General features: G+C 36.9%; 1 protein-coding gene across 3 annotated transcripts; it reads right to left on the bottom strand.

Moving 5' to 3' along the window:
• On the bottom strand, positions 1–24,184 carry LOC149821210 (uncharacterized). Of its 3 annotated transcripts, none has more exons than XM_089982011.1 (8): positions 24,082–24,184; positions 17,705–17,821; positions 16,450–16,489; positions 16,157–16,252; positions 1,558–1,754; positions 1,376–1,471; positions 322–776; positions 1–166 (listed from the first exon to the last, which is right to left on the bottom strand). In XM_089982011.1, the coding sequence occupies exons 2-7, from the start codon at positions 17,812–17,814 to the stop codon at positions 329–331; spliced, it is 987 nt and encodes a 328-aa protein (XP_089838137.1). In that variant the 5' UTR covers positions 17,815–17,821; positions 24,082–24,184; the 3' UTR covers positions 1–166; positions 322–328. The 3 variants fall into 3 exon arrangements, with proteins under 3 accessions (XP_089838137.1, XP_089838136.1, XP_089838135.1); XM_089982010.1 differs by having other exon boundaries at positions 1–163; XM_089982009.1 differs by lacking the exon at positions 1–166 and having other exon boundaries at positions 168–776.
• Positions 24,185–25,560: the final 1,376 nt, after the last annotated feature.

The raw sequence follows: 25,560 nt of genomic DNA, 5'->3' as shown, positions 1-25,560 counted from the left end.
TTTTCACATTGGAATAGTTCACATTGGACATTCACATAGAAGAAGCCATGCCACACATCCACAAACTTTCAATTCCCTGTTTACCAGATTGGAATGGAGATACGGTGTGAAGCCAATTGCCATCAGGTTTTCAAACGCTAATTCATGGATCCAATAATTGCTGCTGCTAACGAACAGAACAATATATTAAAAGAGAACACCAATATTACCATGTATCTAAATTCAGAATTTCTCGCCAGTACACAGTTTTAAATAAAAGGAAAAATATTTTTCCATCCATAAAAAGAACCAGTTATAACTGAGTTTGCAAGATCCAATTACCAGACGTTCAATCCTCAGCACTGGCTGGAGAGCCACTGCGTCTTGCAGGAGAGCCACCGCGATCATCATCCAACGGGCTCCGGTCATCATCATGCATGGGTGAAGCGCTCCTGCCATTCCTCCCATTAGCCTCTGGGCTCCTGTACCTACCCCCAACTGGACTTTCTCTCTCTGGGATAACAGGGCTACTGCTGTTTCTTGGACTGCCACTGTAATCAGAACCACAGTGGCGACCTGTCTCCCTCCTCTCTCTTGGTGGTGGGCTCCTGTCACGTGGGCTGCTGCCACCTCGGCTCACACTCCTCCGCCTGTCAGGGGAAGGACTCTGCCTCCTCCCTTTGGCAGGAGGTGGACTTGCCTTTGGCTTGGGGCTCCTGCCAGGCCGAGGACTTCGTGATCTGTTCTCACGCACTGCTTTGCGTCCATCCCTCTGAGGGGACCGAGACCTGGACGGACTGCCACAATGAGACAGAAAAGTTTCAGCTTCTTTTTTGTGGAAAACAAGGGTATCACATGATAAACTGCAAAGCAATAAATCATCGCATAATAAATTTGTTCTACGTGATGAAGACAGATTTTAATTTTAAGGAAAGAAAAAAAGAAACTTTCAGTTATAATCGGAGAAGCGAGAATGTAAAGCCTCTCTGAACCCACATTTTTTGGCCCATTAGCACCATCCGAACCAAGGCTGCCACTAATATAGAAGGCAAGACCATTCGTTGTGATTGCTGAATATAGGTGTGATGCATTCCCATTCCTGTTGATGCATTCCCATTCCCAACAGGAATAATCCAAAAAATGTAATGAAATTCCTTCCATGATTACAGGAAATTAGGAAATTTCAATCGTATCCACACCTCTGTGCTTTGAGTAGATTGACTTTGTGAACATGGCACATTTTTATGGTAATGAGCACAAATAGATGACGTGCAAGGGAGTGATGAGAAATACACCCTTATTTTCTATTCCTAGCAACAAAAGAACAGAATTGATAAAAAATGGTTCATCAATGAAACTATTCAAAATTAAGACTGGAAAAGGCACAGAAGAATACCTGTAGCTATGGTTTCTGCTGTAGCTGCGACTACGGCTTCTACCACGGCGTGGAATTGGTGACCTAGAAGGGGAACGGGAATAGCTCCGGCCATGCCTACAATGTCATTCCCCATCAACCAGCTGAAGAACTTGTATAGCAAAGAACATAAAAAGCTGCAGATGTGAAATAGTTCTTAATACCTGAGTTTCTTTGGACTGTTCTGGCAATTCCTTTCTATGTGACCATTTTCACCACAGCGGTAACATTTGTTCTTCCAATCTCCAGCTTTGCAATCCCTAGCCCAGTGTCCATCAATGCCACAATTAAAGCAGCGACCAGACCCAGGAGGAGGGCCTTTACCTAAATACTCTCGAGAACCTCCTGGGCCACGAGGTCCCTACACAAAAAGCAATGGTTAATATTAGTAGACATTTACTCCAGAAAAGTTGGAAAAAGTAAATACTAGAAGGCAGTCCTCTTCGCTTTGGTATCAATTCCATTATCTACTGGTTGAGCTCCAAAGCAGTATCATGCTAAAACTCAAAGCCAATTACAAGAAATACAATTTTTACAGACGAACTTTCAGAGACATCAAAAGAGAACTTTTAAATTTAGTCATACAACATGACGTGTCTTCCTCGTGTACATCAAAGGTGTGTTTGATCGCGTGTTCAGCGCATCCGCAGAACGGTGATTCACCGTTCCACCCTCACCCCCACTGGTTACTGCAAGAACGGGACGGGGAAACACCACTTAAAAAAACTCGGGCAGAGGGGTCTCTCTCTCCCCTGTGCAACTGCCAGGCAGCGTGGCCAACAGCAAAAGGCCTGCTCTCTCTCTCTCTCTCTCTCTCTCTCTCTCTCATAGTTAATTTGACTAGGGCTTCTCTTGTATTTGATTAGGGTTGTTTTTCTTTGATTAGTGTTTGAATTAGGGCTTTTTATATTTAATAGTTTTATTTAGTTTTATTTAGTTTTTATTTTATAGTTTATTTTTTGTATAGTTTAGGGGTTTTTTGGTTTATTTATGATTTGTTTTCTTGTATTTTAGGATTTTATGATTTATTTTTTGAATTTGTATATAAAAAATATGAATTCTTATTTTTCTCAATTTACCCAAATTTTAAACTTTTTTTGTAATTGGATCTATTTTGAGATCCATATTTGGGGCTTATAAACTTTCATGATTAGATCCAATGTGACACCCATTAAAGCATTTATATATAAAAAAATATCAATTCTTATTTTTTTTCTCAAGTTACCTAAATTTTGAACATTTTTTGGTTTTTTTAGATCTAATCCAAGATCCATATCTGAAAATAAAATCTATAATAAACATGTTAAAACACTCTGGGTGGGTCAAGTAGTACAATCCAAAACAAAGTTATCAGACCCATTATCCATATGCATCCAAGCTGTCCGCACAGTGTAAAAATCATATGCTAGACACAAAGAACACAGCTTCTTCTTCACTAAACAAACACTGGACGTAGTGCAGTTGTTACGGAACAGACAGCATGTGTCATGTCTGTAATGTTCTGTTGTTGTGTTCAATCTTAAACAAGCAATCAAACACACACTAAGGGCATGTTTGTTTTTTATCACGGGTTATTCAGCTGTGAAAGTTTTGTCCATAAGAGTGATTTATATGATTCAAATTCTCAGGCATTAGCTTTCTCATGTTTGCTTTTAGGTTGTGAATTTGAGTTGTGTGAAAATCTATCATGTGAGAACATGTCAAGTCACTGCTTTATCACCTTCACAGCTAAGCATTTAATGCTTGTGAAAGTTTTACACAGGGTTGAACTTGTGTAACACAAGTTTTGAGGCTTCAACATTGACAGATGGAATCACATTCAGGGGTTGCATTTTTGCATTTTTGTATGTTTGCAATGCCCCTATGAAAGTTGTAAAATGTGATTTAGAATCACAAGAAACCTGTGAAAATTACAAAATCACAGGCATTACAAACACAAGGAAAGCTAATGACCATCAGTTAAAGGTCCTAGTTTGAGATACTTCAAAAGGCAATTGTGGGGGTATGAGATTTGGAAGGCCCTAACCAATTCATCCACCTCATTGTCCTAACCACTTAGAGAAAATCATCGTTGTAGCCTTGAAGGTATTTCTAGATTAATGTGAATCTGCAAATGTGTTTATTATTGTTTTTTTTCAAATAACATGCTATGAATTATGGATTGAACTAGTTTAACAAAAAAAACTTGACCTTTTTCCATTATAAAGTTCTAGTGCAACTAAAAACATATTTGAACATGAAAAATACTTGATCCACACGAGTAAGCTATAGAAAATATATATGCAATTCGGATCAAGTGAACACCTGTAACTGTTTTCTGAAACAGGTCAGGACAGTTGGAACTTGGAAGATTAAGTCTCTCTCTCTCTCTCTCTCTCTCTCTCTCTCTCTCTCTCTCTCTCTCTCTCTCTCCACCAAAAAAAACAATTTAGCATATATGGAGAGAGCAAGAGAGATGAAAACATGCTAAATTGGTCTTTTGGGGTATTGTTTTATTTTTTAAATTTTGACTCCACAGATGTGATCTACTTGCTTGACTTTATAGGGACTAGCTCTTGGAACGCTTGATTCCAACACATGGATAGGTTTTGAAAAGGTTTGAAAAATCAACAGTTCAGAATTCCTGTAAATTTTGAAGGTTCCAAGTATCTTTTTAATTTTCATCCAAAACACATGATCCAGGCGTCGATTACTGGTAAATTGACCATGCAAAACACATCTATGGGTCAAAATAGCAACAAAAAAAACTAAAAGCTCTGGAAAAACTATATATATATATATCACATGGATAGTTTTTTATAAGGTTTGAAAAATAAACAGTCTAGAATCCATGTAAATTTTGAAGGTTCCAATTATCTTTTTAATTTTCATCGAAACACATGATCCAGGTGTCAAAACTGGTAAATCGAAGATGCAAAACACATCTACGGCGTCAGAATAGCAAAAAAACACCTAAAATACCTGAAAAAACTATTTACAATGTTTCATTTAGCATGTTTTCTTTTATATATATATATATATATAGAGAGAGAGAGAGAGAGAGATATAGATATATATAAGTCACAGGGATTCTGCAAACCAGGTGCCGCAGCCGCATCGACACGAGTGCACGTGCAGGTCGGCACCTAGTGCGGTCAACCCAACCCTGGGTGTGGTCAACGCACCCAATGTCATTTTGGTCCAATTTTTGGTCTTAAAAAAAATTGCCCGATGAAATGGTCTGCGAAGAGAGGATTAGGGCAATTTTTTTTTCGCCCTAATCCTCTCCTCTCCCGCGCTCCTCTGCTCTCTTGCTTGCCTCCTCTCCTCACGACGTCTCTCAGGGGAGCCTGACGCCACCTCCTCCTCTCCTTCATTGCAGGCCGGTGGGGGCCGACGCCCCCTGCCGCCTGTATTTGACCTATCGGTAGGGGCTTTTTGCCCCTGTTCCTTGATTTTTCGGCAGTTCGACGAGGGCGACCCCCTGCCGCCTGCCTGCAACCTATCAACAAGAGCCTTTGCCCCTCCCTCATGTTATCCGACAGGGGGGTCGCCCTCTGATTTTAGGGGAGGAGTTGAGCCCCTCCCTGCTTCCTTGTTTTGGCAGGGGAGGGGGTGAGCTCCTCCCTGCTCCCTATTTTCCGAGGCCCCAACCCTTCCCCTCCTTCTCGTTTTCCCTAGACGGGCCGGGAGCTGGGCTCGACCTGACAGACCGAGCCTACCCCTCAACCCTCCTTTGTGAGCTGGGATTTGGGCTCGGTCTGACTGACCGAGTGCACTCATCGGCCTTCTTTTGCGAGCTATGGGCGAGCTCAGTCTGACAACCAAGCCCACCCTCCCTGCTCCCTCTGATTTCGGGGGAGGGGGTGAGCTCCTCCCTGCTCCCTGTTTTTTCTGGCCCTTCCCCCCCTCCTCGTTTTCCCTGGATGGGCCGGGAGCTGGGCTCAAACTAACAGACCGAGCCTACCCCTCAACCCTCCTTTGTGAGCCGCGAGCTGGGCTTGACCTAACTGACCGAGCGCACCCTCGACCTTCTTTTGTGAGCTAAGGTCGGGCTCAGTCTGACAACCGAACTCACCCTTGGCCTTTTGTTTGTCGATCTAGTTGGGTTTGGGTCCTCTTCGACTACGTACCTTTTGGTATTTATTTATACGTAGTACTATTATATTTTTTAAACTTATTGTATATGTTATTGACTTTGCACTCAATATTATAAATCTTGAATTTTGATTGTGTGCATAATTGATTTTAATATGATTTTTTTGTGTTTTTAAGATAAAAATGGCAGATAAAGGGAAAGGACTTGTGTCATCCTCATCCTCATCCCCACATGTGAGTTCTGTTGTTAGTTTTGTTGATAGTTGTAGTGGGATAGATGATGTAGGGTCATTATGGGTACATGTAGAAAAGCTTGCAAAAATAGGAGGAGGTGGTAGAAACAAGAGATTTCGATACAAGCTATGTGAAAGAGATTTTGTTGGGTCTTACACAAGATTCGAGGCTCATTTATTGAAAATACCAGGACATGGCATTTTAGGATGCAGAAAAGTTGATAAGGTAATGCGAAGACAATACAAGAAAATACAAGAATATGAGAAAAGAAAGACAATGAGTGATGTGTGTGCAATTAGTATACCATTTGAAAGCCACCAAGAAGATGCTGAAAAAAAAATCAATATAGGAGGTAGAGGAACGATACAAGCAACATTCAATACATATGGAAGGGAGGATATCGATAGAAAAGTAGGAAGGTATTTTTATTCTAGTTTACTCTCATTTAATGCGGCAAAAAATCTTTATCGAAAGGATTTAGTAACATCTTTGGCAAATTGTAATTTGAGTGGCTATGTGCCTCCAAGCTAAGAAAAACTACGAACCAGAAAAACTACGAACCACACTTCTTGCAGAAGAGAGGGCAAATGTGGAGAGGTTGCCGGAGATTAAAAAATATTCATGGGAGTAAAATGGAGTTTCTATTGTTTCTTATGGATGGACGGATATTCAAAGGCATCTACTGATCAATTTCATTGCTTGTTCGCTTAGTTGGTCAGTATTCTTAAAAGCAGTTGATGCATCTGGAGAATATAAAAATGTGGAGTATTTGAAGGGGTTATTTATAGAAGTCATAAAAGAATTGGGTGATAAGAAAGTAGTACAAATCATTACAGACAACGCTTCAGTTTGTAAAAGTGCAGCGTTGAGTTTGGAGACAGAGTACCCAAATATTTTTTTGAACTCTTTGTGTAAGACACAGCTTAAATCTGGCCCTAAAGAGCATCTGCAACCCTGAAGAAGAAGAAAAATCATAAGCATATGCTTTATGTTCATGGATTGAAGATTTTGAAAGAAATGTTAAAAGCATTAAAAATTTTGTTGTTAACCACCATCGTACTAATGTTATATTTAATTGGCATTCTAACCTAAAATTATTGAAGGTCACTGAAACACGTTTTGCGTCCATCGTTGTGATGGTGAAAAGGATTAAAAAGTAAATAATGAGTTGGTTAGCATGGGGACTGATAAAAATTGGGCATTATATCGTGCTGATGATGATGTCAAGACTCAAGAAATTAAGAAATTCATTGTTGATGAGTTTTGGGACAGAGTGGTATAATTCATTTAATTTACACAACCTATTTGGGAAATGTTGAGAGAAGTTGATAAGGATGAGCCCATGCTTCACAGAGTTTATGAAATGTGGAATAATATGATTGAAAAAATAAAAGTTATAGTTTTCAAGTATGAAGAAAAAAAAATCATGCATTGGATGATTCAGAATTTTTTAACCATATTCATTCAATTTTAATCAGAATATGGTGGCACATTCTCTTAATCCAAATTATTATGCAAAAAAAATGGCAAGCAGGTGGTATTGGTCGTGTCCCTCCAAATTGAGACCCATAGCTATCAAGACATAAAAATATATGTATGACGACTTTTTCCATAAACATATCTTCTAAATCAAGTCACACAAGAGTTAGGAAAATTTTCATCTTCGAGATTATATGAACCAGCATTAGTCGCGAGAGAGGAGGATAATATAGATCCTATCACATGTTGGTTAACATTTGGATCAGAAATACCTCTTCTCCAACTTCTTGCATTAAGATTATCATCGCAGCCTACTAGTTCATCTTGTTGTGAAAGAAATTAAAGCATATATTCTCAAATCCACAACATAAAGAGAAACAAACTCACCAACAAGTGTGCAAAGGATTTAGTATATGTTCATTCAAATTTTCGACTACTTTCACGAACCAATGATGAATACAGGTACTAATTTGCTTTCTTAGTTATTTGATTATTTCTTAGTTTTTCATTTAAATATACTTATATTGTGTTTAACATTTTCAAATTGGGTTTGTAACGCAGACAAGAAACATCCAAATTTTAGGATGTAAACCCAGAAGAGTGTGACTTCGAGGGAGAGCATGATTTCAACATGACAAACATGGATTTATCTGAGCTCAGTCTTCCTTCTAATGATGCATTTGATGATGAAGAAGAAAATTATTAAGATCCATTACTTCATCGTCATATACATTGTAGGATATACTTTTACTATGTAATTTAGTTCTTTTATGCTTTACTTATTTGATTGATATTTAGGTTGATTTAATTGCGGTGTTAGTTTTTGTGATATAGAATAAAATTGTAAAATTGTTAATTTGATATATTGCATGCATGATGAATGATATTATGACAATGTTAATTATTAAATTATGACAATGTTAACTATTAAAACTTCAAAATTATATATATATATATATATATATATAATTTTTTTACATTTTTGCCCTGTCGCACCCCCGCACCCAAGGTTTTTTAAAGTGTCGCACTCCCACCCCTGCCCCCACACCCATGTGACTTAAATATATATATATAGCACCCATGTGACTTAAATATATATATATATAATCACTAGAATATGAGAAGTGGAAATCTGAGCATTTACAACACTTTTTTTTTGCAAATCCAACCATGTGAATGGGGTTGGCATGGTGAATTTGCTAGGAATCAACCACTGGACCATGTATTTTCGATGAAAAAATGTGATTTTTTAATGCTTGAATATTTATGAAGATTATGAGCCATTGATTTTAAAGCCTTAAAAAGATCTAGCTTATGCATCAAATCTGCATGATTCAAGAGTGAATGGGGTTGGCATGGTGAATTTGCTAGGAATCAACCATTGGACCATGTATTTTCGATGAAAAAATGTGATTTTTTAATGCTTGAATATTTATGAAGATTATGAGCCATTGATTTTAAAGCCTTAAAAAGATCTAGCTTATGCATCAAATCTGCATGATTCAAGAGTGGGTTCTTATAAAACCAAGCATGTAGATCACATTTGTATGGTTAGATAAAACAAAAAAATCATGAAAATTGTGGTTCACACATTAGTTCTCATATTTACAGTTTTCATATTCTAGTGACTATATATATATGGTTTATCTTTGGTACAATCAATTGTACCTACAATCTAGTTTGAATCTCACCATGAGTGTTGTTTTGACACACTCTAGCATCATAGATGTCTTCAGCATGGTCAAGTTAGTGGGAATAGACTCTTGGATCATGTTTTCAAGACGAAAAAACATGTTTTTATGAGTCGGGAAAAATTGATGCCTTCATAGCCATTGATTTTTGGATTGCCAGAAAAAACTATATACAGGTCGGATACCTGCAATACAAAAACCAGATCCCTCTAAACAAAACATGTAGATCACATCCATGGTGTTATATGTCAGAAGAAAAACCAAAAAGGGGGAGTTCCACCCCATTTGCTAGGTTGATTGCACCAACAATAGACTGTAGCAAATCTTAACTCATATATATATATATATATAGGAAATGAAAACCTACAAAATGGTGCTAAATGATTATTGGAGAATTTGACTTCAATGCATGGATAGGTCAGAGTTTCCAGTCGAGGAAGCGGGAGCGGGAAGCGATACGGGAAGCGGGAGCGGGAAGCGAGGCACTTTAAAAAATTTAGGAAGCGGGGAAGCGTGGGACCACTTAGAAGAAAATTCCGAACCGTCTCGGAAACGACCTAGGAAGCGAACCGGAAGCGAGGGGAAGCGAAAAAAAATGAAAAAAAATGGGGAAGCGAGGGGGAAGCGTGGGGGAAGCGTGGGGGAAGCGTGGGGGAAGCGCGCTTCCCATTTATGGGAAGCGCGTTTCCCATAAAAGGGGGACGCGCTTCCCATAAAAGGGAAGCGCGCTTCCCAAAAAAGGGGACGCTTCCCCTCACGCTTCGGAAGCGCGACGTTTCGCGCTTCCCCTTTTGCCTAGGCGCTTCCGGTAACTCTGGGATAGGTTACAATTTTCATAAATTTTTGAGGCTCTAAATGCCATTTTTTCCATCCAAAATGCATGATGCAAGAATAGAAAATCAATCATGTTGAACACATCTATGGGATCAATTTCGAAAATACAAATACTGGAAATCCAATAGCATGTTTTATTTAGCACCGTGACCATTTTGTCCGTTATATATATATATATTATAGTCACTTGTATCATTCAAGGAGATTTCTAGAGGGTTTTTCTTGAAGATATTTTCAGAAAGTATTTTTTTCTCGACAAAATCTCGAAAGCTTTAAAATTGAAAAATATAAATAATAATAAGAAATATGGGGAAATAATGGGTTTTCTATTATTTTTCATGCAAAACATATAAAGAAGCAAGTTTTTAAAGTTTTTAAAATACAAAATAAATCAAATAACACAAAAATAGCATGATAATATTGCGATATTTTGAAAATAACATGATATTTTGCCAATATTATCTGCCTAGCTGAAAATGTAAAAAATATCGCAATATTTTCAATATTGCAAAAAAATTAAAAAGAATCTGCTAAGAAAGAAATAGAATGCAATACAAAAAAGAAATCAAATTTAAGCATTATGATTAATTAAACATAAATAAAAACTACTATAACATGCAAAAACAATACGTAAAGACTAACAAAACAAAATATTTAGTACTAAGAGCCATATTAAATAAAAAAAGATTCAATTTTACCTAAATTTATCAATTATGTCAAAAATGATAAAAAAATGGGTGTCATATGATATATCACCATATCCTACGACACGGCCCGATAATGATGAAGTATTGTATCAGTCTGCGCACCGGTACAGTGATATAGCATATCGTATCGTAAGAAACAAACAACACGATACTGATTACATGATACCAAGTTAAAATCCCACATGGTTTTATCCCTCAGCTTGCCTATTAAAAAAAGTAGTGACAATTATATGTCAAGTCATGTTCAGTTGGCAATAGCTGTAGATCTAACAGCAAACGTCAGCACAACATTATAAAGAGAAAGCAGACAGAAATTTGCCATAATTAGTTATAAGCAACAAAATAAAAGCATTCATAGGCTTAACCAGTGTTTTTAAAAACACACCTCAAGGCGCAAAAAGTGTGTCTCGCCTCAAGGCGAGGGCCTTTGTGCCTTGAGGCACAGGCATAAAACGTAAAACCATCGAGGCATACGCCTCATACGCTCTGAGGCATACGCCTCGAGGTGAGGCGTGCACGCCTCATGTTGCTGGTCAAATGAGGGTCAAAGCCCTCATTTGACCAAAATAAAAACGTTACCCCCAACCCTCAGGCCTAATTTATCTATCGCCCCTCTCTCTCGTCTCTGTCTCCCCCCCTCTCTCTCAAGCCCTCTCTCACAGTCTCTCCCTCTCTTGTCTCTCATAGTCTCTTCCTCTCTCTCTCTCTCAGTCTCTCCCTTCTCGACCTCCTCCTTTTTGTCGGAAGCAACCGTGACGCCGGCAGCCTTTGCCAGATCGAAGGTAACCCCGACCCCCTGCCTCCTTCTCTTCAATCTCTCCAACAGGCAAGGGCACGACCCCTGCCCTGCCTCCCTCTCGTCTCTCACACAAGGTATTATCTCTTTACTGTAGAGTGTACACTTTCTCAAAATGCCAACTTGTAGATTTCTTTACGAATTAAATTATATTTATTTTACATATTGCAGTAGTATAGAGGTATTTTAGCCATTTTTTTCTTATCATAGGTATTATTCTTTTTATTTTTATTGTAATTACATCCTTTCAAGAGAGTTTGTTTGTCTTTTGTAATATACTTACTGACCGTTGCATATGGTCATGGTCTTTTTTTATCTTATTCTGTTTTTAACTGTTGTAATGGATCTTATGAGTATGACCTGATCGTTCTATAAATTAATGAAACCATTTGGGGTTCGAACTTGCAATGTCCCAACACAACGCCGGCAGCCCTTGCCAGACCCCAGGTAACCCTGACTCCCTGCCTCCCTCTCTTCAATCTCTCCAGCAGGCAGGGGCACGACCCCTGCCGTGCGATTTATTTTGGCAGGCGTGTTTTAAGAAGGTTGTCAGTTTCTGTAAACGCCCATTGAGGTTGGGTTGTGTAATCACAATATCTACACATTTTTGCATTGTAACTATGTCTTTTATTTCGTAAAATTTGTTTATATTTGAATTGACCTTTTGTATTCACATTCATTGAGGTCGGAGTTGCAACTTCAATGCTTGCTACATCTGTAATCTGGTAGGGTTGACTTAGCTTTGCCCATGATATGTTATCATTCACATTGAATCTTTGCAATTACTTAGCTTTGCCCATGATCTGTTATCATTCACATTGAATACATTGTTAGTTTTTTCTATATTCTCCTTTTAGTGGCAAGTAATTCAAATTGGTTCCTAACTAAAAAAAAGTTAAACTAATAATTTTCTAGTTCCCACTGACTTCATGATTCTTATTGAATATGAATTTAATTTTTTGTGTTAATATATATTTTGTTATATGTATTTTTGCAGTTGAACAATGGAAAAAGATGTAGGATGGGATCATGGAGTTAAAGTTTCAAATCCCACTAAAGATCCCAAACTCGTAGGACATGTAATTTTCAATTACTGTCATAAACAGACTACAAGAGGCATCTATAGGTTAAAGCATCACTTAGTTGGCACAAAACATGGTGTAAGCATGTGCGAAGCAGTTCCACCTGATGTGAAAAGATTTTTTCAGAATCATCTGAAGGATCAAAAGTAAAAGAAACAAGAGGAAGAACAAAACAAGTTGGATATCGGGAAAAGTGTTTATTTTGGATCATCAATCGGCGATAATGTGAATGAAGAAACCAGATCATGTAGTGATGCAAAAACAAGCACAAGTGGTCATATGAACCTCTTTGTGAACAAAAAAGCACGACAAACCACAATAAACACTGCTTTCAAAAGGGATGAAAGAAAAAAATGCATGTCGTGTCATTGGTAGATTTTTTTATGCAAATGTCTTATCATTTAATCTTTGCAACAGTCTATATTTTGGTGCAGTGGTAGAAGTTATTGCAAATTATGTGTGAGGGTTCAAATTGCCTTCTTATCACAAGATCAGAATGTGGATTTTGAAGGATGAGGTAAATTGTATTTACGAAATTTTAAAAGAATTCAAAAAGGAATGGCCAAAGATTGGTTGCAGCATTATGGCAGATAGTTGGACAGATGGAAAAGAAAAAAACTTAATTAATTTTTTTGTGAACAATTCATTTGAAACAGTATTTTTGAAATCCATTGACATCAGCAACATGAAAAAAACGATGTAAATTTGTATAAGTTATTTGAAGAAGTTGTTAAAAAAGTTAGTGAAAGTAATGTGGTGCAATTCATTACAGATAATGCACTAAATTACGTGGCATCTGAGAATATGTTAACAGTAGGAAAAACATGTTTTTGGACATCATGTGCAGCACATTGTTGGGATCTTATGTTAGAAGATATTGGAAAGATATCAATTTTTAAAGATATAGTAGAAAAGGCAAAAAAATTTACAAGATACATTTATATGCATGGGTATTAAATTTAATGAGAAAGTTCGCAAAGAAGAAAGAACTTCTATGTCCAGCAGTTTTGGGCTGCCATATCATATGCAATTAAAGTTATATTTCTCGTGAAAGTGTTGTGATTAGTTGATGCAGATGAACCTCTTATGGGATTTTTGTATGAAGCAATGGATAGAGCAAAGGAAGAAATTGCTTCAAACCTTGACAACGTTAAAAGAAAATATAAACCTATTTGGGATATCATTGATAGACGATGGGACTTGCAACTTCATAAGCCTTTGCATGCAGCTGCCTATTATTTAAATACACATTTTCATTATGCCGACAACTTCAACCCGGATGGAGAAGTGATGAGTGGCTTTTATGATTGTGTTGAAAAATTGGTTTTTGATGCAAATATTCGGTTGAAAATTATAACATAAATCGATGCATTTAAAAAGGCAAAAGGGTTGTTTGATAGAGAGGCAGTTGTTACAACAAGAAAATTAAAATTAAAAAGTCATGCTAAGTTTGCAATTATGTTGTTATTTGTCAATACTTTTTTATGTTTTTGTTAATTATGACATTCTTAATGTTTTTATTAATTTTTTATTGTTTTATTTGAATGCAGCTGATTGGTGAAGTTCATTTGGGCACGAAAATCCTGAGTTGATGAATTTTTCAATTCGAATTTTAAGTTTGACGTGCAGTGCATCGGGCGCTGTGAGAGGAATTGAAGTACTTTTTCATTGATTTGTGACTTTGTATTTTATTTTTGAAAATATTTTTATAAGTTTAATTATCTTATAATTGATTATCAATGATTTGAAATTATAGGTACACACAAAACGAAAGAATAGACTTTAACAAGAGAAGATAATGTACAATATGAAATTAAGAGAGAGAAATTTGAGGAGGGCTACCAAAGATCATATATGTCTAGATCATATAGACTCAGACGATGAGTGGATTGTAGAGAAGGAAGATCCAATGTTGCCTAGTGATCCCAATTGGTTGGAGGATTCATGGTTGGATTTGAACTTCGACATAAATGTCATTGAGCATGTGCCTATTGAAAAAGTCACTTCACCTTATGATTCACAAAGTGGTTCTAGGCAAGCCAAGTCTTCAAGAGATCAAGGTAAAGCTATATTCCTTTTACCTTACTATGAATATAAATGTATTTTTTTAATTATATAACATAAGTATTTAATATATAATTTTTTATTAAAGAAAAAGAAGTTACCGAGGACATGGAGAAAGATGAAGAGACAGATAATGAAGATGAAGAAGAACCTATTTATATGGATTCCTCAGATGATGACATTGAAGACTTAGATATTTATGATGACGAGACGCAAGAAGAGCCTAGGCCCTAATTCATATCATAGAGCTATGGCCATTTATATGTTTTTTGGGTCTTTGAGTTGTAATTATGAATGTTAACACTTTCATTTTGAAGAGTTTTGGACAATTATATTAACATTTGGTTGTTAATGTTAACATGCATTTTCTAATTATGACATGATGTTGTTAGTGCTAATATGCATTTTGTTGTTAATGTTAATTTTTTATTGAATGAATGCTCATATTTTATTTGTTAGATATCAAGTTGTTGTATTAATGTTACTTTTACATGTTAATCTCATATCTTTTCCGTATTTATTTGAGATTTTTTATTTTTTGTTGGTTGTTGCTTCATCAATAAAGCATTTCTTATTTATTTATAATTTTAGATAATTTTTATAGTTTTTTTAAGTTTTAATAATAAAAAAATTTTGAGGCTTACGCGCGCCTCGCCTCATATTTTGGTGGAGTGCCTTGCTACGCCTCAACGCTTTTCACAACACTGAGCTTAACAATATGACAACCACAGGAATTTAGTCAAACAAATAAACTATGAACTAAATAAGTTTACGCATAAATCCTATTAATGGACAAACCATACATCAACAAGCATCTAGCGAAGACAAAATCTTCTTAAGCAAGAAGAAATATCAAAAACCTCATGCATCATAAAATTTCAAAAACAACCCAAACTATACGCAAATTTTGCCAGCAACACATGATCTATGTGCACTAGTAGGCGGCACAACAAAGATAGGCCTGATACAATTAACCGAAAAAATAATGTGAGTGTACAGCTGGGTTGTACTATTGTGTGCATATTTATATATATACTGCAAATGGAGAAAGTACAGAATATTTATAGATCAGAAAAGCATGACAAAATTGATTTTTTCAATCCGAAAACAATGACTACTTGGTATAATATTTCCTATATATCCTAATAGAAATGTATCATGCATGGCACCCAGAAGTCCAAGCGTCTACACAGCTGTGCTTGGCATTTTAAAGTTCATGCAGACACATTTCCTTTTCATTTGCAGAATCAGATGTGTTCATAGTCACAACACAGGGATTCTCGGAAATCATAAATGATTCGAGCTGTAAATCAATATTAATGAGAAGCCATCCGTTGATTTGAGTTAATCTTTGGTGGATAACTAACTAAAATTAAGCCCAATGACACAGCAATGTGAAAAACCAGAAACAGTCTCAAAACTAGGGGTGAGTGGGTAGCAGGCTGACAGAGCTAGGCATCAATCAGCCAGTTGAAGGGCCAGGCCTAGCCAAGTCAACAGGCTGGTCCACACCGGTCTGGGTGCCAAAACCATGGAATGTCATTTTTTGAAATGGAAAACAGATTGGGCTGGAATGGCCTGTTCTTACTTTTAACCAGGTTAACTGGCCATCAACAGGGAATAGGCTGCTTGGAGGATTAAAAGACCGGGCTAAGGCCCACAGGCAAAACAGGCCAATGCACTCCTAGTCAAAAGACAGCCAGGTAGAATACTCTCAAATCTGAATACACATAAACATGTCTACACTTCAGGAATAAAATGGAAACATACTTTGCAGAAAGAAGGAATCAGAAGTTTACCCCTCTTGCAAATTCTACAATGATTCTACTTCCATCAATTTCTCTTCCATTTAAGCTGTATCTAGCATCATCAGCATCTCGAGGATCACTAAATTCCTGGAAAATAGAAGGTGAACAAAAAATACACATACAGAGGCTCACATTTGGATTACCTTAATCAATGGGAAACTGGTATAAGGTTAGGAAGATACAGTCTGTGATGTGGATAACTCATTTTGCAGCATAAACAGAACTCATCCTATCAATATGATGAAAGAAACAAGAAAAATAACATGAGCAGCAGAAACACTTACAATGAAGGCGAAGTCATGCTTCAAATCCACATCTCGCACTCTGCGGAAACGTTTGCCAGAAATAGTAAGGCCATCATGACTTAAGTACCGGAGGGTATGATACTTCGCCCCTCAGAAGATGAACAAAACACCACTTTGTGACCGTTGCCACCATAAAAACACGCAATAACATCATTACAGAAAGAATGCGCCAAATCCTCCTATTAATTCTGCAAGAATAGCCACCAATTCCACCAAGGGCACCCTCTCACCATAGACCTCCAGGTTAGGCAAAAGCCCAGTAACCTTCAACAAGATCATTCAAGTTAAAAAACAAGACCACCTGAGGGTGCAACCTTCTCACATAGATAAGGATCATAAGGTAGCAGAGAGTAGAGAACCAAAACCCAAGCACAAAGGCTGGCTTGGTTTAAGGCCAAATGTCTTAAAAAGACATGATGAAGGTGCTAACCCCACCACCCACTAAGGTACATGATCAAGAAAATGACCACAGCTGGACAGAAATCAAGGATCCACATGTCTATAAGACACATTAGAGAAAAGAGAACAGAACACATAGTGGGCAAGACTGATAAAGTCAATCCAAAGACGAAAAGGCACATTGGTTCAATGTATGATGACCAAGGCCACACACAGAATGTGCGCAAATTATTTGCAGTGTTTCTTGCAGAAGACACTCAAGAATATGCCAAGACAGAGGCAAGACATAAACAAGATAAGAGGCTGAAACCCCAAAGATGGACACACAAGGTGTAAGATTATCAACAGACCTGTTGCAACAGGAGATGAACACCCCTCGATTTTGTAAGGCATAAAATTGAAAGGCACACAGAACAAAAAAACTTTAGAAAATATGACTAAACCAAATTTCCTCAAGAAGTAACCAAAACACCCTAAAGCAGGACCCAAACTGAAGGCATATGAAATGCTAGAAAAAACTTTAGAAAAGATGACTAAACCAAATTTCCTCAAGCAGTAACCAAAACACCCTAAAGCGAAACCCAAACTGAAGGCATAAGAAATGCTAGATGATCACAGATCACCCGATCATTGATAGCAGGACCTAGCTAAAGATATATGTGGAAGCAGAGGCTACCAATATAGATACTTGCACATGCTCAGCCGCAGTATTCTGACATACATTTTGTTGTGAAAATTAAGGACTTTTTTTTCAAACCATGTAAAACAAGCAAAGCTGCAAAACCAATCACATCTCAATATACACAATATTATATACCATTGAAAACTTAATTACCTGCCATATCTGCTAAAAGCATCTTCAAGATCACGTGAGCGTGTGCGGGAGGAAAGGCGACCAACATAAAGGCGTGTGTTACCATACCGGTCATCATTATAGCGAGGCATTGTCACACTGTACAAACATCAGAAAGCACTTTCAATGATGCCTTTAACTAATAAACAAAATAACTATGCAGCAAGTATCCCAGATATAGTAGACATGGTTTAAGCACAGTTTTTTACAGATCTTAGTCGCAATGATATGCTACAACATTTGGGGGAAAAAAAGCCAATCTATAAAGCCAACGCATTGTCCCCCATGAAAGTCACAGTCCTTTTGTAAAAGCACCAACAACATACTTCAAAGGGGAGAAAAAAGAAATAAAAAAAAATATTCAGACAAAAATTCAACCAGTGCACCTAAAAAAATGGAATACAGTTGAAATTTTCAACTCAAATGTGGTAAGGGCAACATATTCTACAAATCTATAATAGTGGGACCAAATAAGGGATCCAATCTTATAGATCTAACAATCTCAACCAGAAAATTTACACATCCCCAGGTTCATAAATAACCAGACAAAAAAATCAAACAGTTGTAACTGAAAAATATCAGGTTAGCATATGGACATCAAAATCTAGCCCAAAAAGTAGACAGTAAGACCTTCAAAAGTTGATTGAAAAAAGAGGTTTCCATATTCTCTGAAATTACTGACAAACCAGTATGCTTAGGTATGAACCAATGTCACCAATATCACCGGCATTCTGATAATATTGTGATAATATCGGGTCAGACGATATTGTGGGCAATATATTGCCTCGCCAAAACTTCAAATACCATTATAATGTTGTGATTATATCACAATATTTTTGAGAAACAAATTTATATTTTAACTTTTAAGCTTACATTTTCTATTTTTTTGTTTCTTTTATATTTCAAAACCTTTTAAATCAAGTTCCTTTATATTTTTCCGAGAAAAATCATGCAAGACTTATTATTTTGTTATCCATTTATTATTATGTATATGTTTCCAATTTTTAAACTCCCAAGATTTTCAAGAGAAAAACCAACTTTTGAAAATCTCACCAAGAAAAAACCTCAGCAAGAAACTACCTAGAACAATATAGGTGACTATGGTATAAGCCATGAAACATTAGTACTCAACACGTAGGGCATAACAATGTCAGCATATAAGAAACCTATGTCACATGGGTGCGTCAGAGGGGCTGACACATGCATGTCTAGTGCGTCAAAGGGGCTGACGCAGCTGGTCACACCAGGTGCAGGGTGGTCTGGGTCAGGTCTCAACCCAACCCAAAACCTTTTTCTTTAAGTTTCTTACGGGGGGTTTTTTTTGTGTTATTTCTTTCATTTCATTTATGGCATGTATCGGTGTCACCTATATTGGAGATATTTTGAAAATATCACTTTAATATCGATTATTTCAAGGTAACTGATAATATCGGGAATAGAACACGATATTTTCAAAACAATGCCAAAAGACAAAATATCGCAAAACTATCACAATAATATCATGATATTTTTGGAAAAAACTCTTTTTTATATTTTAAGTTTGCATTCTCTATTTTTTGTTTCTTTTACATTTTTAAAAACTTTTAAAACATACTACCTTATATTTTTGGAAGAAAAATAATGCAAAACTTATTAATTTCTTATCTTTTTGGTTATTATTTGTATTTTTTCAATTTTTCAAACTCCAGAGATTTTCCCAAGATACAAACTTTTGGAAATCTCTTCGAAAAAAACCCTCACCGAGAAATTGCCTTGAACAATATAGGTGATTATGGTATGTATTATTGCTAGGTTTTATACTTTCATTTGATTGAATTTCATACTTGCATTCCTAACCATTTTTATTGTTCATACACCGATGATTTACCTCTAAGTTTTATTTGAGTTTTTTAGCTTTTAGTTACCCTATATATATATATATATATATATATATATATATATATATATATATATATATATATATATATATATATATATATATCACCGATACTTTGAAAATATTGTGATATTATCAGCTATTTCAAGGTAGTCAACAATATTGGGAATATATCACAATATTTTCAAAATACCACCAGAAACAAAATAAGGTGATATTTTTTTAGAAAAAATCATTTTTTATTTTAAGTTTGTACTTTCTTTTTTTTTGTTTCTTATATATTTTAAAACCTTTACAACATGTTTTTTTATATTTTTGAAATAAAAATGATGCAAAACTTATTACTTTCTTAGCTTTTTTGTTGTTAGTTATATCTCAATTTTTTAAACACTAGAGATTTTCTCGAGATATTTCCAAAATTTATCAACTTTTGAAAATCTCTCTCAGAGAAATACCCTCGTCGAGAATTTACCTTTAACGATACAGGTGACTATGATATATATATATATATATATACATACATAACCATGTACACATTTTTTAAGTTTGTTGTGTCATAACTCCAAACCCGCAGCCCGGAACCATGTGACAGGAAGAAACGTGTAATGCAGCATAAATCTTAGAATTCTTGAACCAAATAAAAACACAGATACTGCCCATATGCTTGGTTCTGGTTGGAGAGTCGGCCCTTTCTGTTTGGTCCACAGCTATTTATAAGTTCTAATTTGGTGTGTCCACTACAAAAGCTATTAAAATCATATTTCTACCACAATAATAAATAATTTGACAAAATATTACTGAACAAAGAGGAGAGCAGTGCAGTGTGTGCCTGCACTGCTGTCCTCTTTCTAAATTTTCTGGCACTGATGTGATATATATATATATATATAAGTTGTTTATATTATATTATATAGCCATACCCTGTACCCACATTTTCTGAATTTGTCGCGTCTCCGAACCTGCACCCTGTACCCATGTGACATAGGAAGATATGTGTTGTGAAGCATAAATCTTAGAATTCCTGAACCAAATAAACACAGATACTGCCCATAGTTTCGGTACTGGTTGGAGAATCGGCCCTTTCTACTTGGTCCACAGCTATTCACAAGTACTAATTTGGTGTGTCCGCTACAAATGCTATTAAATTCATATTTCTACTACAAAAATAAATGATATTATTGAACAACAAAGGGGGAAACAGTGCAGTGCATGCCCGCACGAAACAAGCAAACAGCATACAGGTTAAAGATTAGAACTGAAAACCACCAGCCGGCCAAACCTAGCCACAAGTCCCAGTACTGCAACTACAGTTATGCTATACAAATAAACATTCATATGCGGCTATGTCACATGGGCACGGGTGCAGGTACGGAGGGTACGACACGGGAAGTTCGAAAAATGCAGGTACGGGGGCACAGCTAATATATATATATATATATATATATATGTGTGTGTGTGTGTGTGTGTGTGTGTGTGTGTGTGTGGCAAGGGGTGGAGGATGTTTGTTTTATTTAAAATATTTAAAAATGTTTCAATGGGCTGTTTCTGTTTTCTAGGGTAAAATGCTTTTTTTCAAAAAACAGGGGGGTAAAATGAATTGTTTAAAAAATAGGGGGTGGTCGAAATATTTTATTTTATTTTTAAGGGAAGGGCTCTCTCTCTCTCTCTCTCTCTCTCTATATATATATATATATATATATATATATATATATATATATATGAAGAAGAAAAAGAAACAAGAAGCTGCCAGCATGTTTAAGGTATGGTGCTCTCTCTCTCTTTTTTTGTTTTTTTTTCTTCTTCAACTTTCTCCTCCGCTATGAAGAAGAATAAACAAGAAGCTGCCAGCATGTTTAAGGTACGGTGCTCTCTCTCTCTCTCTCTCTCTCTCTCTCTCTCTCTCTCTCTCTCTCTCTCTCTCTCTCTCTCTCTCTCTCTCGCTCTCTCTCTTTGTTCTTCCTCTTCTTCATCTTTCTCCTCCGCTCTTTCTTCTTCATCTTTCTCCTCCGCTCTTTCTTCTTCTTCTTCCGAGGGGTTTGTCCCACTGCCTCTCTCTCTCTCTCTCTGTTGAATGGATGAAGAAGATGGAGGAGCAGAGGAAGAAGAAGAGTAGAAGGTCCTCTGTCTTCATTTTGCTTCCTCTTCTCTTCTTCTTCTTCTTCCTCTTTCTCCTCCCCTCTTTTCTCTAGGGTTTTACGAAACAAAAAAAGAGTTTTTGGGTTTTGGGCTGGGTCCAGGTTGGACCCGACCCAATCTGGGCCTAGAACATACCCTTGCCGTGCCCGGTACCCGTACCCGTGTCGGGCCGTGTCAACACGGGTACGTGGGCCACTTATCTACGTCTATGTGACATAGATGCGCAGATGAATGATTCAATTCTATTAAGCAGCACAAAGACACTCAAGTTGACAACCCAAAAAAAACGCCATCTTAATGTTATTTTCAAAAAAGATTAAAAAAAATGGAAAACCCAGTCTAACTCAAAAGTTGAATGACTACCTTCTGATAAAAAGCAACAGCATTCAACACAAGATACATAAATCACCTAACAGAAGCAAAACAGCATCAAATAAGTACAGGTTATTAAAATACACCATCTTCAGGCATACATGTTGACCACAAATGCAAAAGGTTGCAGATTACCAAAACCATCAAGAACAGCTATAAATAAAACATCTGAGTCACAAGCTCACAAGATATGCATGTGCATAGCCATATGTATAGAATTATAGGACAGGCATAGGTGCTAATCCTAAAAACATGCAAGTGTAACACAATTAAACTGTTCCAATTCCAACATTAGCCATACGTATATGTAGTTCCCACGATCATGCATGATAATTAAGAATAGCATAGTCACCATCAGAAGAAAAAATGTGGGAAAAGAAAACAAAAAGGACCACAAATCCTGATCACAGGGCTGTTACAAAAGCAGAAATGGACGACGACAGAAAAGCTTATATCTTGATACATAGAGAATATGAAAGATAAACAAACATCACAAAGAAAGAACATATAGGTGTTTGGATGAACGATGAAAAAGAATGGACAAAGTTGGGTATTGCTCTATAAAGAATAATACAGTATCGAACATATCCAAGTTACTGATACTAAGATTGCTCCAAGCACCCTGAACACAATGTCAATGACAGAAACGTGTTTGCATGAACTCTATGATATCCGATTTTGCAATGTTGCAAATAATGGACATGACAAGCCTGCAACCAAGCTGTTTGTGGAGATTGAGCATTTCCAACATTATGCTTGTCATCGATCACCAAAGGTAATCTTTATGGGCAGGAAGGGATGCTAGAATAGGCAAAGGAGCTCACCCAGTCTATGCCAGTGATGTTCATGCTTATGTCTTGATTATGAATGGTGTGGCTAAGACGCATTGTGATTGCTCAGCTAGCTTAAGAGATGGCCAGTAAGCTGGGGATTTGGTCATGATAGAGTTCATGTTGTAATAATACCAGTCAACAATAGCCGCCATGTTGATCATGAAAGCAAAAGGCAGCAAATCCTCAAAGCTAAGAAGTATGGCTATGAATAAAACGTCTTCAACCACACTCTTAAAAGCTAAGCACACGCCAAATTATATGAGAACATGTTAGATGCAAATCCTAAGCCCACAAGCTTTTTCTGTGATAGGAAAGCTAGGGATAGTTAGCAAGGAGAAGGAAAAACGCCATCCACATAGCTTCTATGATCACGCATGACGATTGAGTATATCATAACATCACCACCAATAACCAAAAAAAAAGTGGGAAATATAATAGACGGGACCATCATACAAAAGTACATTGACTGCAAAAAACAGATGGACGACCAGAGAAAAACCCTATACCCGGAGGTTTAAATAACATTCAAGGAAACATATATCACAAAGAAAGAGCATATGATGGCTACATATAACCAGCAGAAAAATAAACAAAACTCACATGCAACCAAAACTTCAGGACGAAGTTTGCATGAACACATTTATTATGAAACAAATGGAACAGATCGGGTATTGCGCTAAAGTATCACAAGTTATCCAAGTTTTCTGGATAAGAAGACGCATCCAAACACCACTAAGCCCGGTGGGTTTTTCAGACAACCAAATAAAAAGCGAGACGAAAAACAAACCAAGAAAAAATGATGGTATAATAAATCCCACCTACCACAACTCCACAAACCAACTACACTCAACGAGAGCCCAGGATATCCAAAACCCTAACCCATCAATAGCTCGAAACAAACCCCAATCCTAACATATCATGAATCCAACAACCAAAACCAAAACCAAATATAATCAATACGAAATCCATCAAGCAACCTCAGAGGACGCAAAAATAAAATAACGCCGAAGAACGAAATACCAACCATATCGGAAACCCAAAACGGGTGAAGAAACAAATGAAAAAGATCCACGATATTGTAGCCGAAACAAAGGGAAGAGACAATGAGAACAGGAAATTGGAGATGAAGAAGAAACTCCTACCGCAAACGACGAGAAAAAACGATGGATCTCTGGATCTCTCTCTCTCTCTCTCTCTCTCTCTCTAGGCTAGAGAGGAGGGAAGCTAGCGATATGATTTATCCCCAAAAACCTTGCCTTCCTCGAGGGTGTGGTTAAACTAAACCCAACCCAAGTCAAACCATGGTTTAGGTGCGGTTAAGCTAGTAAAAACAAGTTGGGGCTCTCAATGGGTTCGGTTTGTATCGGGTACCCAACCGATCCAGACCCAAATTTTCGGGTATCGGCTTAAAAATGTCGACCCTAATAATAATCAGGTCATCTCGAATTTGATCCCAGCAATATGCATGCTGGGTTTGGGTTATGCATTTTGCTGGTATTAGATGCAGCTCAGTTTTTTTGCCGAATATCCAACCCAACCCCAGTGTCATATGTACTTTTAGTAAAAGTAAGGCGAGTAAGCTATATATATATATATATATACCTAGGTTTGGGATTTTATTTTCTTTTGACCAACAAAACCCAAACTCCAATCTAACCACTTGTTATTTGGATGGCTTGGGAACATATTGTCTTAGAGCTTCAAGAAACAAAATACTATAGCTCATTCTATTACATAAGTGGAATACAATGTATCCCCATTAAAGCAGAGAAGGCCATCTCGGAGCCATTAAGAGGGGTGCCATTTTGGACGAAGATGGTGGGATGTCCCCCACCTCTCTAAAGAATTCTCCCTTATTTCATGAATGAGAAAATATGTAGAGTCCAATAATACTTCTTGAATTGCTTCTTAAATTTTTAGGACCTTAAGTTTGAGAATAATTCATTGATGATGAGACTCTAGTGTCTTAGTTTTGTTTTGTTTTTATTGCTAAGTAGGATACATTTTAAGCAACTAGAGGGTGTTTTGAGTTTATGTGATGGTTTAATTTATGCAGTAAGTGTAGACTCTACTCCAAACCAGACAACTCTATAAAGAGGTTTGGAAACCCCCCTTTGAATGAATATTAAAATTTGGTACATATTATGTCTCTTTCTAGTTGTCTCCCTCTCTCTCTAAACTTCTTTTTCTTTCTCTCTTCCCTCTCCCACTCTTCTCCCTTTGATCTCTCTCTTATTCATATGAAGGTAAGAGGCTCCCTAGGTTGTTTGTCAACCTCCCTAAAGAGCTTCTACTTGGACAGGTTCTAATGGTTCTAGACCAAAAACCCTAGCTAAATCGCTTATCGAGCCCAAACGATATCTACCTGATTATCTGTTTGGTCCGATTTCACCTTGACCACATCCATGAGAAACATTTATGATTGCTTCCTTCAACGTCTTCGACGTGTATTCCCACCAGAGTTTAGCAAGGAAAAAGCCATTTGAAGTTTGCCCTAAGATAAATGATCAGCGAAAAGACGTTGTTGTTTGGCCCAACGATAACGCTAAGCTGGTGCTAGTCGAGTGCAACCCACAACAACATGCTTTCATAATCCTCATTTGGGTATGACTTAGGTGATC

Source organism: Nuphar pumila, chromosome 12 (assembly GCF_984573655.1).
Source record: "Nuphar pumila chromosome 12, dmNupPumi1.hap1.1, whole genome shotgun sequence".
Lineage (NCBI taxonomy): Eukaryota > Viridiplantae > Streptophyta > Magnoliopsida > Nymphaeales > Nymphaeaceae > Nuphar > Nuphar pumila.
Note: the sequence above shows the minus strand (reverse complement) of the source record. Positions and strands in the feature narration are given on the sequence as shown.

Excerpts from the sequence above, each read along its gene's own strand:
- LOC149821210 (XM_089982011.1), bottom strand. The coding sequence starts at position 17,814 with ATGCCTCGCTATAATGATGACCGGTATGGTAACACACGCCTTTATGTT. Across the intron at positions 16,490-17,704 it reads GCTTTTAGCAGATATGGCAG|AGTGCGAGATGTGGATTTGA; the intron begins GTAATTAAGTTT and ends ACGTTTCCGCAG. Across the intron at positions 16,253-16,449 it reads AGCATGACTTCGCCTTCATT|GAATTTAGTGATCCTCGAGA; the intron begins GTAAGTGTTTCT and ends TCTATTTTCCAG.